The 14479-nt window shown below is 37.5% G+C and overlaps 10 protein-coding genes across 10 annotated transcripts; 5 read left to right on the top strand and 5 right to left on the bottom strand.

The window, feature by feature from the left end:
- Positions 1 to 196: 196 nt before the first annotated feature.
- TOT_030000692 (conserved hypothetical protein) lies at positions 197 to 1942 on the bottom strand (the record flags this gene model as incomplete). Its single annotated transcript, XM_009693437.1, has 5 exons — positions 197 to 316; positions 398 to 598; positions 639 to 801; positions 898 to 1071; positions 1248 to 1942. The coding sequence occupies 5 exons, from the start codon at positions 1940 to 1942 to the stop codon at positions 197 to 199; spliced, it is 1353 nt and encodes a 450-aa protein (XP_009691732.1).
- A 250-nt stretch (positions 1943 to 2192) lies between these two features.
- TOT_030000691 (conserved hypothetical protein) lies at positions 2193 to 3365 on the bottom strand (the record flags this gene model as incomplete). The annotated part of the gene is made up of 1 exon (XM_009693436.1): positions 2193 to 3365. One exon carries the CDS (start codon positions 3363 to 3365, stop codon positions 2193 to 2195), a length of 1173 nt encoding a protein of 390 aa, XP_009691731.1.
- A 293-nt stretch (positions 3366 to 3658) lies between these two features.
- TOT_030000690 (adenosylhomocysteinase) lies at positions 3659 to 5296 on the bottom strand (the record flags this gene model as incomplete). Its single annotated transcript, XM_009693435.1, has 2 exons — positions 3659 to 4788; positions 4957 to 5296. 2 exons carry the CDS (start codon positions 5294 to 5296, stop codon positions 3659 to 3661), a joined length of 1470 nt encoding a protein of 489 aa, XP_009691730.1.
- Positions 5297 to 5595: 299 nt separating this feature from the next.
- On the bottom strand, positions 5596 to 5886 carry TOT_030000689 (hypothetical protein; the record flags this gene model as incomplete). The annotated part of the gene is made up of 1 exon (XM_009693434.1): positions 5596 to 5886. The coding sequence occupies one exon, from the start codon at positions 5884 to 5886 to the stop codon at positions 5596 to 5598; it is 291 nt and encodes a 96-aa protein (XP_009691729.1).
- A 339-nt stretch (positions 5887 to 6225) lies between these two features.
- TOT_030000688 (conserved hypothetical protein) lies at positions 6226 to 7664 on the top strand (the record flags this gene model as incomplete). Its single annotated transcript, XM_009693433.1, has 3 exons — positions 6226 to 7033; positions 7124 to 7428; positions 7608 to 7664. The coding sequence occupies 3 exons, from the start codon at positions 6226 to 6228 to the stop codon at positions 7662 to 7664; spliced, it is 1170 nt and encodes a 389-aa protein (XP_009691728.1).
- A 297-nt stretch (positions 7665 to 7961) lies between these two features.
- TOT_030000687 (endonuclease III) lies at positions 7962 to 9708 on the bottom strand (the record flags this gene model as incomplete). Its single annotated transcript, XM_009693432.1, has 5 exons — positions 7962 to 8106; positions 8171 to 8295; positions 8350 to 8709; positions 8924 to 9459; positions 9594 to 9708. 5 exons carry the CDS (start codon positions 9706 to 9708, stop codon positions 7962 to 7964), a joined length of 1281 nt encoding a protein of 426 aa, XP_009691727.1.
- Positions 9709 to 10223: 515 nt separating this feature from the next.
- Positions 10224 to 10760, top strand: TOT_030000686 (60S ribosomal protein L19; the record flags this gene model as incomplete). The annotated part of the gene is made up of 1 exon (XM_009693431.1): positions 10224 to 10760. One exon carries the CDS (start codon positions 10224 to 10226, stop codon positions 10758 to 10760), a length of 537 nt encoding a protein of 178 aa, XP_009691726.1.
- Positions 10761 to 11265: 505 nt separating this feature from the next.
- Positions 11266 to 11661, top strand: TOT_030000685 (hypothetical protein; the record flags this gene model as incomplete). Its single annotated transcript, XM_009693430.1, has 1 exon — positions 11266 to 11661. The coding sequence occupies one exon, from the start codon at positions 11266 to 11268 to the stop codon at positions 11659 to 11661; it is 396 nt and encodes a 131-aa protein (XP_009691725.1).
- A 714-nt stretch (positions 11662 to 12375) lies between these two features.
- Positions 12376 to 14034, top strand: TOT_030000684 (conserved hypothetical protein; the record flags this gene model as incomplete). Its single annotated transcript, XM_009693429.1, has 2 exons — positions 12376 to 13090; positions 13205 to 14034. The coding sequence occupies 2 exons, from the start codon at positions 12376 to 12378 to the stop codon at positions 14032 to 14034; spliced, it is 1545 nt and encodes a 514-aa protein (XP_009691724.1).
- A 370-nt stretch (positions 14035 to 14404) lies between these two features.
- Positions 14405 to 14464, top strand: TOT_030000683 (hypothetical protein; the record flags this gene model as incomplete). Its single annotated transcript, XM_009693428.1, has 1 exon — positions 14405 to 14464. One exon carries the CDS (start codon positions 14405 to 14407, stop codon positions 14462 to 14464), a length of 60 nt encoding a protein of 19 aa, XP_009691723.1.
- Positions 14465 to 14479: the final 15 nt, after the last annotated feature.

The raw sequence follows: 14479 nt of genomic DNA, 5'->3' as shown, positions 1-14479 counted from the left end.
GAGGTTATACGGATACGAAATTTAGACACGAACCGAGATCAGTAATGTAGTCACATTAACACTTATTTGAGTGTACTATTACATGTAGTTGAGTTATATTTGTAATAATTTTGTATTGTGTGTAGCAATGTTAATTTTGTATGTATTTGTTTGAGTTATTGTGTAGAAATGTGTAGTCGAATACATGGTTGCAATGCTATAAATTATGAGAAATTACTGATTTGACAAATTCTAGAGAGTCTTTGTGGTTTAAGTTGTAGTTTTCCTCGAGGTACAGGCTCAGCTGGTTTAAAACGCTGTCGAGTCGATCGACGACCTGCAATATTGAATATTAGAACGGGCGGTAGTAGTAAGGTCGGTTGCATAGCGCAAACACTGCAATAAATTCAGTGGGTACCTTTGGCTCGAAGTTGACAAGCAGCTTCTCGTCAATTTGGTAATCATGGGACAGATCCTCCCTGAGCATCTTATGGCTGCTTAGGGCGGCAGCTTCTTTAGTTCTGCTCGCGTTCTCGTACTTTCTTAGGCACTCGTTCTTGTCGTACACCACTGCATCGTAGCTCTGCTTGTTGCTGTTCTTGTACTCCTTGAGCGCAAACTGTAAAATAATAATGAGCGGCAATGGACTGATCACATACCCTTATTGTGTTTTTTAGATCCTTTTCGTACTTCAAGCAGGCGTTATAAGCTGTCGAGTATGCCTGCTTGCACTCCTCTTGGCATTTCTTCTGCTCATTTCTTGCAGCATTTATGGCATCCACGGCTAACTCTCGGTACTTTCTAAAGAGGTCATTAGATAATCTTTTTTAATTTTAACTTTTTAAATTGTAGTTGTTTAACTTTTAAAATTGTAGTTGTTTAACTTTTAAAATTGTTATTGTTGAAGATTAAACTTACTCCACCAAGTCTCTAAAATGGGCCAATAACGTCTGCTTTGTCTGCTCAAGCTCCTTTTTGTGTTGAGCCCTCAACATGTCAAGCTCTGTTAGCCCCGCTGAGTATGTGTTGTTTCTCCTGGGCGTTCTAAAGAGTAATTTTAAGTGGTTCACAACTGGAATGACGATAGCGTATCTACAAAGTTATATTTGCTACTTACTGTAGGTTCACCAAATTGGAAGTGTTAACCTAAATTAATAATAAATGAGTTCAAGGTTCTTTTTGGATTTGCTTAGTTATTTATGCTAATTTTTAGTACCTTTATTGCTGTGTTGCTTCTTCTGTTCATTGCGTTCATTCTGCTTTCGCACAAGTGGCTGTTTTTTCTAAATTCCACTGTGTTAGTTCTCTCGGCGTAGCCATTGTTTGTTGTTAAATTCAGCCTCGCCGACTGGTTGTACAGCCTGTCCGTTGAAGCCTTTGATGCCTTTATTGCAACAAGGCTTCCCTTCAACTCCCTTACTGCCTTTCTGTCTAAATTCATTAGTGCGCTTTGTAACGACTTTTCCGTCTTTATCACGCTCCCTCCTTCTGTAAAATTAATAAACAGATTTTTACTTTCAACGTTCTTTTCTGATTCATTTTTCGGTGTGTTTGGGAAGTCCATTCTCAGGCCTTTTCCGCACCTCACCCATCCTTCAGGCAGATCTTCGTTTTTCTCGTCTAACTTATCGTTCTTGTCTGATCGTGGCGACTCTTCTTTATTCGAAGGCTCCTCCACTTGCTCAGTGCTCGTTTCACACTTCGAGTCATCTTTCACTTCCTCACCTTCTTTGCCCAAATATGAGTTTAAATCTGTGTCTTGTGTGTCCACAGACCCGCTTCCCTGCTCTGAGTACATGGGCGTCAGGTTATTAAAGTCAATGCGATTACCGTCCACCAAATTACCACAATATTCTAAGTCCTCCACATTTTCAAGCTCATAATCTGTCGAATCATTCAGTTTCTCCAGTTTTAGCTCTACGCTCTCCTCACTTTGGATACTAGTGCCTACTTCCACGTCCATCATTAGCAAATCCCTTACACATCAGCTCAATTAATTCATTATAACCATAAGCCCTGAAGATTATTACAATTATGGGCTCACATATGCGTTTAAATCCATTTTAAATTAAATTCTTTCTTGGTAAAAAATTGGGCTGTGGGCACTAAATGTATAGCATAATTATCCATTTCATCTACACATAAACTCACATTGCTTTAAAATATTATTTTTTAATAAACATTAAACGTAAACATTGTTGTTGTACCTATTTTTACAGCGAAAGTCCTCTCAATACTTTTTTCAAGCTGTACCAGGGAGCCAGCAGCAGGTTGCTAGATTCTTTGAGCATAAACTCAGTCCTCTTTTCCAATTTAACCGTTGGGGGCATTACTTCCAACAGGTACCCCCAAAACGGCTCCGAGCCGTGGACTCTTCCGTATATCTTCTCCAAACTCGTCACTTTTACGTCTGGTCTATATGGCGGCGATTTTGACCATATTCTGTAATACTTTCCTGTTTTCTCGTCCTTGTACGTCTTCTCCCACCTCACCTTCTTGTAAAACTCCTTCGCCTCCGTTGGTGTGAAAAATACCACCAGCTTATCTTTCGAATTAAACTTATCTTCTGATGCGCTTGACTCTGCTTCTTCGCTGGAATCCGCTCTTTTTGTAGAGTATATTGGCGGATCTGTTGTGAACACTGGAGTTCCGTTAAAATTAGAGCCTCCCTTGTTCGTTGCGTACACCAGCGACTCCGAGAACGGTACCACCAGGTTTACTATATCTCTGTCTCTGAAAAAGTTCAATCCTGTTTCAAACAGTTTGTACACTGTGTTCAGCTTCGTGGACGCCATCCTCGCCTCCTTGTCTTGCTTGTTCAACTCCACCACGTGCTCTGCACACGCGTTCGGGTCCATGAACAGCATCACGCCGTTCGGCAGCCCTGTGTCCAGCTGCTTCAAGCTGTACGTCGCTTGCGTCTTGTCCTGCTTCTCTTGTGTAAACAGGCTCAGGAAATCCTTCACTAGTGTGTAGTAGTTTGGCTTCTTCGGCTTATGGAACTGGTTTTGTGGTTTATACACTTCGTGTTTTTCATTTTTTGGGTATTGTGACACTATCGGGTCGTTTGAATAATCTACAGCGTAATACAGGCTTACTTTTTGCAGCTCGAGGCTAAATCCCAACTGTCCTCTGTATCTTTCGTACGTTTCCAACACTGGTGCTAGAACTGTTGCGCATCTCTTCTTTTCTAGCTTCTCCTTTAACTCCTTTCCTTGTTTTTTTATATATCCTTCTTTTAACTTTGGAAGGTTATCTGTGTTTACTGTTCTCGACAGTAGACTTAGTTTTTGGAACTTACTGCTCCTTCCGTTTAATGCTTCCGATACTCCAATCCATTTATTTATTAGGAGGAACAAACACACTACTCTTCTTAGTATTAACATTTTACAATCTATGTTTTAATATCAGGATTCCACACACCACAACTTTGTGAGCCCTTTCTTTGTTGACCTACTCTTACCAAGTTCACACTCATGTATATACACTTACAATTTACTCGTTTTGATCCCGTTTACCTATTAACTCATGTATATTTAAACGTGTAACTTTAATACTAAAATTTAACTATACCATATGGTAGTATACTTAATTTTACTGTCGAATTCATTTTGGTAGTGATTCACTTATTAGTATCCATCCTCCTCCTTCCTCATTATGGACTCGTATCGAGTGCTAGTCAGTATGTGTACCGTTGATGCTTGAATGGGCCCTCCTTATTTACTCCCAGGAACTCGCACTGGCTGTCAGACAGGACCGTAAGCTTCGCGTTTAGCGCCTCCAGGTGAAATCTTGCTATCGTCTCGTCTATTATCTTTGGGATTTGGTGAATTGTGTTTGATAACTTTCCTCTGTTTTCGTATATTTGTAGCAGTGCGAAGAACTGCGTCGTGAGCGACATCGACATTACAAGAGATGGGTGTCCGTTAGCGCATCCCAGATTATATAATCTTCCGTGAGATAGAATTATTACCCCCTTGTTCAGGTCCTTAAACTTATAATAGTGTGAATTTTTATTCAACTCGATAATTTCCAGGTTCGGGTCTTTAACTATTTCGGGCATGAATATTTCTCTGTCTCCCTGGCCTATGTTTCCCAGGATTGCTCCGTCCTTCATCTTCCTCACGTGATGCAGTCTAATGACCTCTATTCCTCCGGTAGCCGTTACGAATATATCTGCTGTTTCAAGTGTGTCCTCCAGGAGTACGACTGGGTACCCGTCCATAACACTCTGCATTGCGCACAGGGGGTCTGCTTCGCACACTTTCACTATTGCTCCTGCTCCTCTGAATCCCATACACACCCCCTTACCGACGTGCCCGTAACCAATAACCACCACTTCTCTTCCTCCTACAAGTACCCCCTCGGCTCCTCTATGAATACCATCAATGGCACTGTACCTTGCTCCGTAGTTGTTGTCGAACTTGGACTTAGAAATGACGTCGTTGGTTGAGTATATCGGGAATAGCAGATCGTTTAACTTCTCTAGCTTCCTAAACTCGAAAAGTCCACTCGTCGTTTCCTCTGACAGCCCCAGTATTCTCTTGATGAGGTTGTTATAGAAGTGTGGGTTTTTTGGGACTGTGTGGTTCAAAAACCTAAAGAGCATGACCTTATCTCTGTCAGATTCGTCCACCTCCGACAGGTCGTACAACTTTCCCGTTGCGTTGTACCTATCTTCCAACTCCTTCCCGTATTTAACCATTGCGTATACGCAGCATCCGTCGTCTAACAGTATGAGTGGTTTGTCAGTTTCCGGCCAGTTTATTGACTGATAGATACACCACAAATACTCTTCCATGGACATATCTACACATATTTATTAGTCGAGTGTGTGCATATCTAGTTTATGTATTCTACAATTCCAATAATTGTCACTGTGTGATTTAATATTCGATTATTATCTATTATTGTAAATACATGAAGATTCCCCTAGCTACTTAAAAATTGATGTTGTGTATTAACTATCGTTCATACTTTTTTGACCGAACGTTGCTATTTTTGGATTGAACTGCTTAATACATGTGAAGACGGACATGTCGTTAGAAGTGTATGGGTTTGAGGAAGCCCATCTCACTTGAGCTCCCAGCCTATAGAGCGTATATGCCAAATTGATGGTCTCCTGGGTCATGTGCAGGCATCCTGTAATTTGTACTCCTTTGAAGGGCTGCTTATCTTCGTAGTGCTTTATCACGTTCAACAGGCCTGGGCACTCCTTCATTCTGAATTCGTACATGAACATTCCGGAGTCGCCGTAGTCCTTGCCCTTGTAGTAACTAGTGGTCCAAGGGGCCAAATCATCCCAAAGTTCGTGCATATTTAAAAATTAGAACTATAAATATTTCATTAATACAAAAATCAGAATTGATGTGGTAAACTGTGTTAATATTGACTCTGAATTAAGATGATTAAAGAATATGGAATTAATATACAATACACAAATCAGTGTTGTATTATATTGAATTGAGTTCAGATAACGTCACCTTTTAATTTATAAGAGACAGTGTTTTAAGCCTATGTCTATTAAAAAGTTATAATCTATTACACTAATGGGGTACATATATAATAAAAGCTACTGTTTTGAGCAATTAATCCTTGTATATTATCATCACGAAATTACTTCTTATTCATTTGTTTCCCCGTCCTTTTCGTTCTAGAATATTCAGAGGATTTTTTGGGCAAAAGGGTCGATATGAAGTTTTTATATTCTGTCATCTCCTCCGGATTCAACCTCTGCGATTCCTGTTTTATGCTTTTCATGTCCTTTATCATGTCCGTTAAATCCGTGAATAGAATATTATCATCATTTACCCTAACCACTTCAATTTGCTCCTCCTCATTCCCGTTATTGTCAACTTCCCCTGAGGAAGTTTGATCTTTCGCCAATACGCTATCTAACCAGTCCATTTGCTTTGTTATTTGAATAGAATCTTCCAATGTGTACGACTTATTTTGAGAACTGAATCACTATGGGTCAACTGAGAAAACTCGGTACATATATTAATTTAACATTAGATTCCGGTTTGGAAAGATTAATATTTATTGAAAGTACATTTATAGACTCCTAAAATTCAGTTGGTTAATAATTTTGTCTATGTGTATGTTCTATATTTAAATTCTTCCTATGTATACATACACCAATCAAATTTAACATATGTTATATAAAACTTCTTAAATCGTACTGTTTTGTGGTTAATAAATGTGTGAAAACAAAAAATCAGTACAAACGAGGATAGACATACCGTGATGCACCTGAATGCATTGCCCTGCCGAAAGGCTGAACAAAATAAAACAAGTTTAGGTGTTCAGGGATACCTTGAAGGTGACGTCAATATGAACTTGAATAATTCAGAAAATTATGAGGAATTTTACACGGTGAGGGTAAATGTTGCCAAGCGCTCTCGTTCTTACGAAAGGTCGAGTAAACAATTTAGGATTTTCGATTCCTCCCACAACATTTCTCAAATTCTCAAGTTTTTGCCATTTTATGAAAGGTTGGGGCTGCGCGTCGTCAATTCCAAATGGAATCTTAGTTTTTATTTTCCCGAGTGTTGGGAAAGCCTCGATTTCCGATTCTTCGATTTGGCCGGCCATGAATTTTACTTGACGAATTTTAAGAGATTTATCGCTCATGTTAAAAAATTGGACATTCGTATCGATCAGATTTCTCAATTAAACAGACTTATTTGTTTATCGCAGTCCGCTGATTTGAAATGTGTAAACTCAATTTCTGATTCTAATTCTGAACCTGGTTCAGACTCTACCATAGATGTTTTAGACATTATAGAAACTGATAACGAATGTCAACTGGACACTGATTTTGGCTTCTTAAATCCCTGTTCAAATGACTTTTCTAACAAACACTGTAATCTTTATAGCAACGAAAACACCTTTGAGGGTTTAAAGGGCGTTTTAAAGACACTGAGGAGCTTAGGCAATCTGCAGATTAGTGACATTGGCAATAGTCACAACAATATTTTTGTACGGGTTCATCCGACCATTATAAAATTTATAGAATCGCAGGTTTTTTCCACCATTTCATCACTCTCTTCTGGTTTAAGCTCCAGATTTCTTCCTTGCAACATTAACAGGGGCTCTGATCCACTCGATTCTCATTTTCACCCTTGCGGACTGCACACTTTAGTCATTGACTCTCCCGTCGATGTCCACTTCATTCTTCAGATCACTCCCCTCGTTAAGAACATTAGGAATCTAGTCATTTCTCGTGTTCGTGACCATTCTTCCATTTGTTCAGTTCTTGCTGAGATTTTGGAGCACATTCCTAGGAATCAGCTTTTATCTCTTCAGATTGGCAGGACAATTTTTAACGATTCTCACAGGGACGTTGAATTTTCTACATTTGCCAGGGCTAGAAGGTTCAATAGACTAAACTTTGCTTACAAGTCTTTTGGGACTACTAATTTGGAAGAGGGGGACGAGATCATTTCTGTTTTACTATCAAGTCAAATTGACTCTCTTAGGATAATAATTGTACGTTTTTTCTTATTTATTTACTTTTTATTTATATATTACTTATTTGCCTATTTATATTGTTATTTAGTCACTTGTTTAACTTATTTACTCATTTTTTATCAAATTATATTTTTATACTAATACTTATTCTACAGTTGGACGACATTGAGATTTCACTACCTGCCTATCGTCAAATTCGCAGCTTCAAGTAAGCATCTTCTGTATTGATATATTTTGTATCCTCTTATTATTTTTGGTCTATTACTTTCATTTACTTCTTTCTAATGTATGTTTTTAGGAACTTATTTTATTCTAAGATTTACACTTGGAGTAATGTTTCAAGTCTATTTTCCCTGGATGCGTTTTAAATTTTAAGTTTTATATGTTAATTTATTTACTAATAAATTCTTGCAATTATGGTTATATACATGTATTTGTGTTTACACATACATTGGTGTGTATATTATGCATATAATAAGTAACTGCACATCCATTTATAGCATAATTTATCAGTATGATCTGCGATTTCTCAAATTTGAAATTCCGGTTGGACACCACTTATTCACTGGGCACGTTGGACAGCCTGGTCCTGCGGCCGTGCAAAATGTCTGACCGAATCCAACCAAAAGTGGATTAACCTCACTCCACAAGCTCCTATAATATATTATTGAAAACCTGTTCATCAACTTTAATATATAGTTATAAGCCTGGTTCTTACTTTGGTAATAACTCTTCCAGCTTAACTCTAGTCTCCTCTGGAGTCTTAGTTTTAACCCATCCCAGTCTATTTGTAATTCGGTGTACGTGTAGATCTACTGCGATTCCGTCAACGATGTTGAATGCCTATGCACAAATATAGTTTTACCAGCATTAGTAATAATGGTAGCCCTAACTTACTATTTGCTGTATTAAATTTGCCATCTTAGGCCCTATTCCTGGGAGTGATTCAAGGTCCTTTTTGTTCGATGGAACTTTTCCCCCGTACTTCTCCTTCAATATTTCTGCTACCTTTTTTATATTTTTTGATTTTGTTGCGTGGAATCCCACTTTACTTATCAGTGAATCCAACTCTGACACTTCCATCTTAAGCATATTTTCTAGTGTCAGCCCCCTCTTCTTAAGTTTTTCCATACATGATGCTGTCACTTCATCTTTAGTCTGACTACTCAGCATACATGCCACTAACGTCTGGAATTCAAAATCCTTTCCTTGTTCTGCTAAGCAGTGTGATCCGTATTGGTCTACTGGCGCCAATTCCTACAAATTTTACATTATTACTCAATTAGAATTATTACTAGTTTGTAATGTAGTACTAATGTAAATGTAGTACTAATGTAAAATGTCTAGGAATTGGCGCCAGTAAATGTATTACTTTTGTCACTTAAATTAATTAGCAAAGTATGCAGTTATAATATGAACATGTATAATTTTTCATTATTAGTACATAAATTTATATAACTATTCTCTGTACCTTGTTTCTTTTGTTTGCAATTCCGTTCCATACTTTTGTGAAGTTTGGTATGCTACACACTTCATCTTCGACAATCCTAAAGTTGTTTACTTTGCCCTCTTCAGCTTCTTCTTTTGATAGTTCCAACTCAACCTTTTTAGCTTTGCTTGCTTCAGATCCCTTAGACCTCATTTCTCGTATTATTTCTTCCACGTCGAAGTCATCCTCTCCCACTTGCCTTTCCAGCTTTTTATTTGGCCCTTTACCTTCGTATGATATTTCCAGTGATCTCTTACGCCCTCGTATTGGCTTCAGGTTAAAGCTGGTGTTAATAACCTGTTCTACGTAATATTTCGGTGTGAACTGCTCAAATTCCCTGTGAAGCGTTTCCAATTCTAAGTTTGTGGAGGCGTCGCTGGTTTTCAGACCCTTTTCTTTATTCAATTCATCTATTTTTGATGTTTTGGATTTTCTCCGACTCATGTCAACGTTGTTATTAAGACAGTTTGCTATGTCTATCACGTAGCTACGGCGAACGAAGTTAGGTGCTGCCCATCCTAAAAATTAGTGTTAACTCCATCAATACTTATATAAACGATAAATAACTGTATGTGACTTAATTTAAGTAACGGAAGACTGTTATATTACATTAAACAATGCATATTCTTATATTAGCAAATTGTAAACACACCGTAAGCTCTCGTAGATGAAGTATTATAAAATCGGAATGCTCTAACTATTGACTGCAATGTTATCAAAATTATAGTCAAGAATTCGACAAAATATTTAAAAAAAGGAACCCTCATTATATTTTACACATCAAGTGCGGTGTAACTAATATGCATCAGGTAGTGTGAATGTAAATTTGTTAACCATTGGTAGTCCAGAGTGTTGTTTCTGTACCATGTATCGTAAATTTGATCAGAGTTTAAAATTAAGATGGAATCTTGCCATCATGGGTAATACACAGTCGCCACCCCATAGGCTTCTATTCGGTTTGACCTTCAGGATACATCTACCTATACTTTGACTAGAATTTTAACTAAAATAATTTAAAATTTACGGGTAAATCTATTCGCAAAGATGGTGAGTCCCCATGCATACTTTTTTATCTCTTTCCTCTATTTTGATTCCTTCTTTTTGTTATAAGAATAGCTAATTGCCATATTTATTATATCCTTCTTGTATTGTTTTATTTTATTTACCTAAAGCTCAAATTTGTAATTTATTTTTTGGAGATTGCTACCCTGTCGTTATCCCTATTTTGCGCCATAGCTATATTTATAATTTGATACCTGCTTATCTAATAATTACTTTTCAGATGCTTCGTTTGCAGAAAAGACTTGCCGCTTCTGTTCTCCGCTGTGGTAAGCGCCGTGTCTGGCTTGACCCAAACGAGTCGAGTGAGATTGCCATGGCGAATTCTCGATTCAGCGTTCGAAAATTGATCAGTGACGGTTTAATTCTTAAGAAGAGCATAGCTCCACACAGTAGATCTAGAATCAGGCTATATCACCTCTCGAAAAGACTGGGGAGGCACACTGGCATTGGTAAGAGGAAAGGTTCCAAGGGCGTTAGGCAGCCTCCCAAGTTACTGTGGATGAGGCGCCAGCGTGTTCTACGTCGTCTCCTAAGGAAGCTTAGGGACTCAAAGAAGATCGACTCCCATATGTACCACAATTTCTACATGAGGTGCAAGGGTAACCAGTTCAAGAACAAGCGCGTTCTTCTCGAGGCAATCCACTCTCAGAAGAACGCCTGGGTAAAGCAAAAGGCTGAAAACGAAGTTATAGAGGCTCTAAGAGCTAAATCTAAGATGTTGAAGGAGAAGAGGAAGGCGAAACTGTCAGCCTTATAATTTACTTGTTTTCACTAATATTTGATACCATTCACTAACTGAATTCTTAATAATACATATATATAGAAAAAACAGATATGTTTGTATTTTTAAGCTGAGCGTGTAATGTTAATTCCGTTTAATTGTCGACGTAGATAAACGGTCGCTTAAATATATAAATATTCGAAAGATAAAAATAATCTTCATTACTAATCGAAAAAAACTGATACGATGGCGTTTTCTTGACGGAATTTAACCCATGGTAACATTAAAATCACATATATACTTGTTAAATTGGCGATTGATCAACAGCAGGTAGCCAACTTTATTTTAAAAATTTCAACTCTAAAATACTCAAAGTATCTGTATATGTACATATTTTAATCCAAATTTTCGTATACACCCAGTGGTGTAAATAGTAAAACGGGTTCTGAAAAGGTGGCACTCATGATAGAACCGGTTCTATGAGAGCATTCTAGATCATAATTTTCAGGTCAGAGCTTGATATATATCATTCTACGGGATCATGAAGTATTTTCGTTATGAGGATAGAGTGCCTGATTTACTGATGGATATTGCAGCTGCCGAAAGGATTCCATATTGGAGGATACTGCGTTTCATATCTATGGATAAAAACGCAGTTCAATTCATTAGAAAATTAAACAAACACAGTCTGAAAACAATGACATATGCGATGGGAATTAATTTCACTGGATGTATATATAATCTGACTGTTTTCGGAGTCACAAGATCTACTATACACCATGATCGTTCTGGGGTAATTTTATGGGCCGTAAGTCAATATACGAGGACATCTTCAGGATATAAACACCAAAACACATATTCACTCAATATTTTACGTTTCCTCACTCGTTTGGTGTCAATACAGGTACCACATCTTCACAAACTTGTGTGTTTTTGACTCGGCAGGATCTTCAGAGTCAAATTTCTCTTTAAGTTTTAAATTTCTGTAACATTAGCTTCCTTTACACTTTAGGTTACGGCCTATTGCTTAATATCGCCCGTTTTCATAGCAATTGGTTTCATAATGTTATGACGAGGTATATTTTTCTTCTTGACGTCGTTTCTATATCACCAATTGCACCTTATCACATCCTCATTCAGAATCAATATTGAACTCAATGATTGTAATCTTAAATTCTTATTAGGTTCGTGATCGAGGAAAGTAACTTTCTACCCCTTGTTTACTTGTTCTCCCATTCTTTGGACTTATTCTTATTTGTCCATTTGCGCGATCAAGGGTAAATAAACCTATCGCAAATTAAACCAACACACCTCAATACACATAAAGTTACAACGCCCTCTTTATAAATTAACTCGTATTAGTTTTTAGTCGTTTTTATAATCGGCGTTGTCGGCCACCCCATCGGTTATTGCTAGTTCTCTTCGTGGCCTTGTTCCAATTGTTGTCATCCCATACTATGTATTTTTAGTACACCACTTTGTTTTTGCTCAAAACGGGGCTCCTATTCACGCTTTACTCACGAAATTTAAAGATTTAACTGTCTTCACTCAATTATTAAACGCAGTGCCTTCTAGCTATGGTTATTCACTCATTTCAATATTTTCACCATAGACTAGCAGGAATCACTATGATTTAACACAATGAAGCTTAATGTCTGAGAAATCTCCTGGTAATAGTAATACCATCTGTAAGCTTATCGCAGCGTTCATCGCCTTATCATCGCATCTGATAATGCACCAAATCGATGTTACATCGGCACACTTCTCCGTAGCATTTAAAATTCCACTTAATAACATTAGTATTTACTTCAGCAAGCTGTTTAGCTTCAGATGCATGCTAATCGCTGCTGGTACAGCTTCTGAACTGGTGGTCTCAGAAATGTCAAAGAAGATTTACCCCGACGGTAAACAATATATTCGTAAGCTGGTTAGTATGGGTTCTTTTATTGGTGTATTAATTTTGAGAGTGGTTTTTCTATTTTATCTCTACAAGTCATCGCAATTGGGATACTATGTGTATGTAATTTTAAGTATTGAGGCTTTTTTCTTCGGCTACTTCCACGCTTCTATTATTGGACTTGTTCCTGAGCATTCATTGGTCATTGCTTTTTCTGTCAATGCATCTCGCTTCTTCATTCTTTTTATTCAGTTGATTCTTGATTATTTATTAAGAAAGTCTCCTTTGCTCATGATTAAGTTCCTGGTGTGGATTGGAGTTATAATGACAGGGTGCGCCGTTGTCGCTTGGATATATTATAACTTTAGTTCTTGTAACACTATTTCTGCTGTAGATATAGGATTTTTAGAAGAATGTATGAAAGGTTCAAGTGAATCAGAAGATAATATTAATATAGTAGTAAAAGAACGTCCTATTTTGGATTATTTTTTTTCCAATAAATGGTTCGAATCTGTTATCATAATGAGGAATATGGTGAAACTACCCGAAATGTGTAAAAACATCCCTGATCAAACAATTAAAGCAGACATTGCAGAAATAGTAGTTAAAGAAATGGGTTTTGGCATAACCTTTTTTAGGGCGCTCTCTCCATTCCTAATGTTCTTCGGCGGATCTATGTTCAAGGACTTTTTGTTCCCGGGCGTGCTCCCTTATGCTCTTGTCAGGAGAGATAGGTGTCACATAATAAACATGCTCGTTCCAGTCGCTAACATTTTGGGGCCCTTGGTTTTGTTCTTCGTTGAATCTTTTAGGTCATTTCAAAAGTGGACTCCGGTCTTCAATTCTTTCTGGGCTTTATTGATTTTAATGATTTTGGTGGGTGTTTCTGCTTTCATGGCCATTCATTCAAGGGTCAGATTGTTCAGATCATTTATCAACTCCGCTGAACAAGTCTCGTATTCAACACTAATCCTTGTATTCTGTAACGGGTTCATGGATCCTCTGAGTTTTGCGGGAGTTGCGAAGATAGTTAAAAGAGGCTTTGAAAATGAAACTGAACATGAAATAAGCAATGTTGCTAAAAACGGATCTGAGGGAACAAATTCTGGGAACACAGGTTATCAGAATGATGGCACTAATGGACCTGAATTAAAGATAACAAGGGTTGAGGGAAGCAATAGTCTCTTGACCGTGCACATCTTATCCGCACTGTTTATGCGTTTTGTTTTTTCGAAGTTATCAGTAGGATACAATGAAACACGGGTCAGCCTTGGATACTGCCTCCCCAAATTCAGACCCAATCATAGAATGTCTAGGAGAAACACTGGATGGTACATATTCAGACAAACTTTCATTCGCGCCTGGAAAGATACTGGAAGTGATTTCAAGCTGGATGTAAAGAAATATCTGTGACACACTAATTTTGTAACATATATAGTACATATTATGCTTTCGTTATCATCTTTCTCAATGATCGATGATATCCTTCTATAACCTTTCTAGTTGTAAATGGAGACGCCCTGAATCGGAACCTGGAACTTAGTGATGATTTAGCTTTAAATCGATTCAGATTCATATTCAATTTTGATAGTAGTTAAAGGCAGACATGTTGCTAATCAAATGTTTAATGTAACTTTTTATGAAAACAGGAATCATTACCCAACACAAAGAAGCCACATTAATAATTTCCGTTAACTTTAACTTTCCTTTTAACCCTGGCGTAATTGTTAAATTGATTATACAGTAAAACTATTCTATAATTTTTCAAATGTACACTTAAATCATGATAATTAGACAACATCCGTGTGTTAACTTTGCACTATATGTACATGATGAATTTTAAGAAGTTGATTATTTT

This window comes from Theileria orientalis, chromosome 3 (genome assembly GCF_000740895.1).
Source record: "Theileria orientalis strain Shintoku DNA, chromosome 3, complete genome".
In the NCBI taxonomy this organism is placed as follows: domain Eukaryota; phylum Apicomplexa; class Aconoidasida; order Piroplasmida; family Theileriidae; genus Theileria; species Theileria orientalis.
Note: the sequence above shows the minus strand (reverse complement) of the source record. Positions and strands in the feature narration are given on the sequence as shown.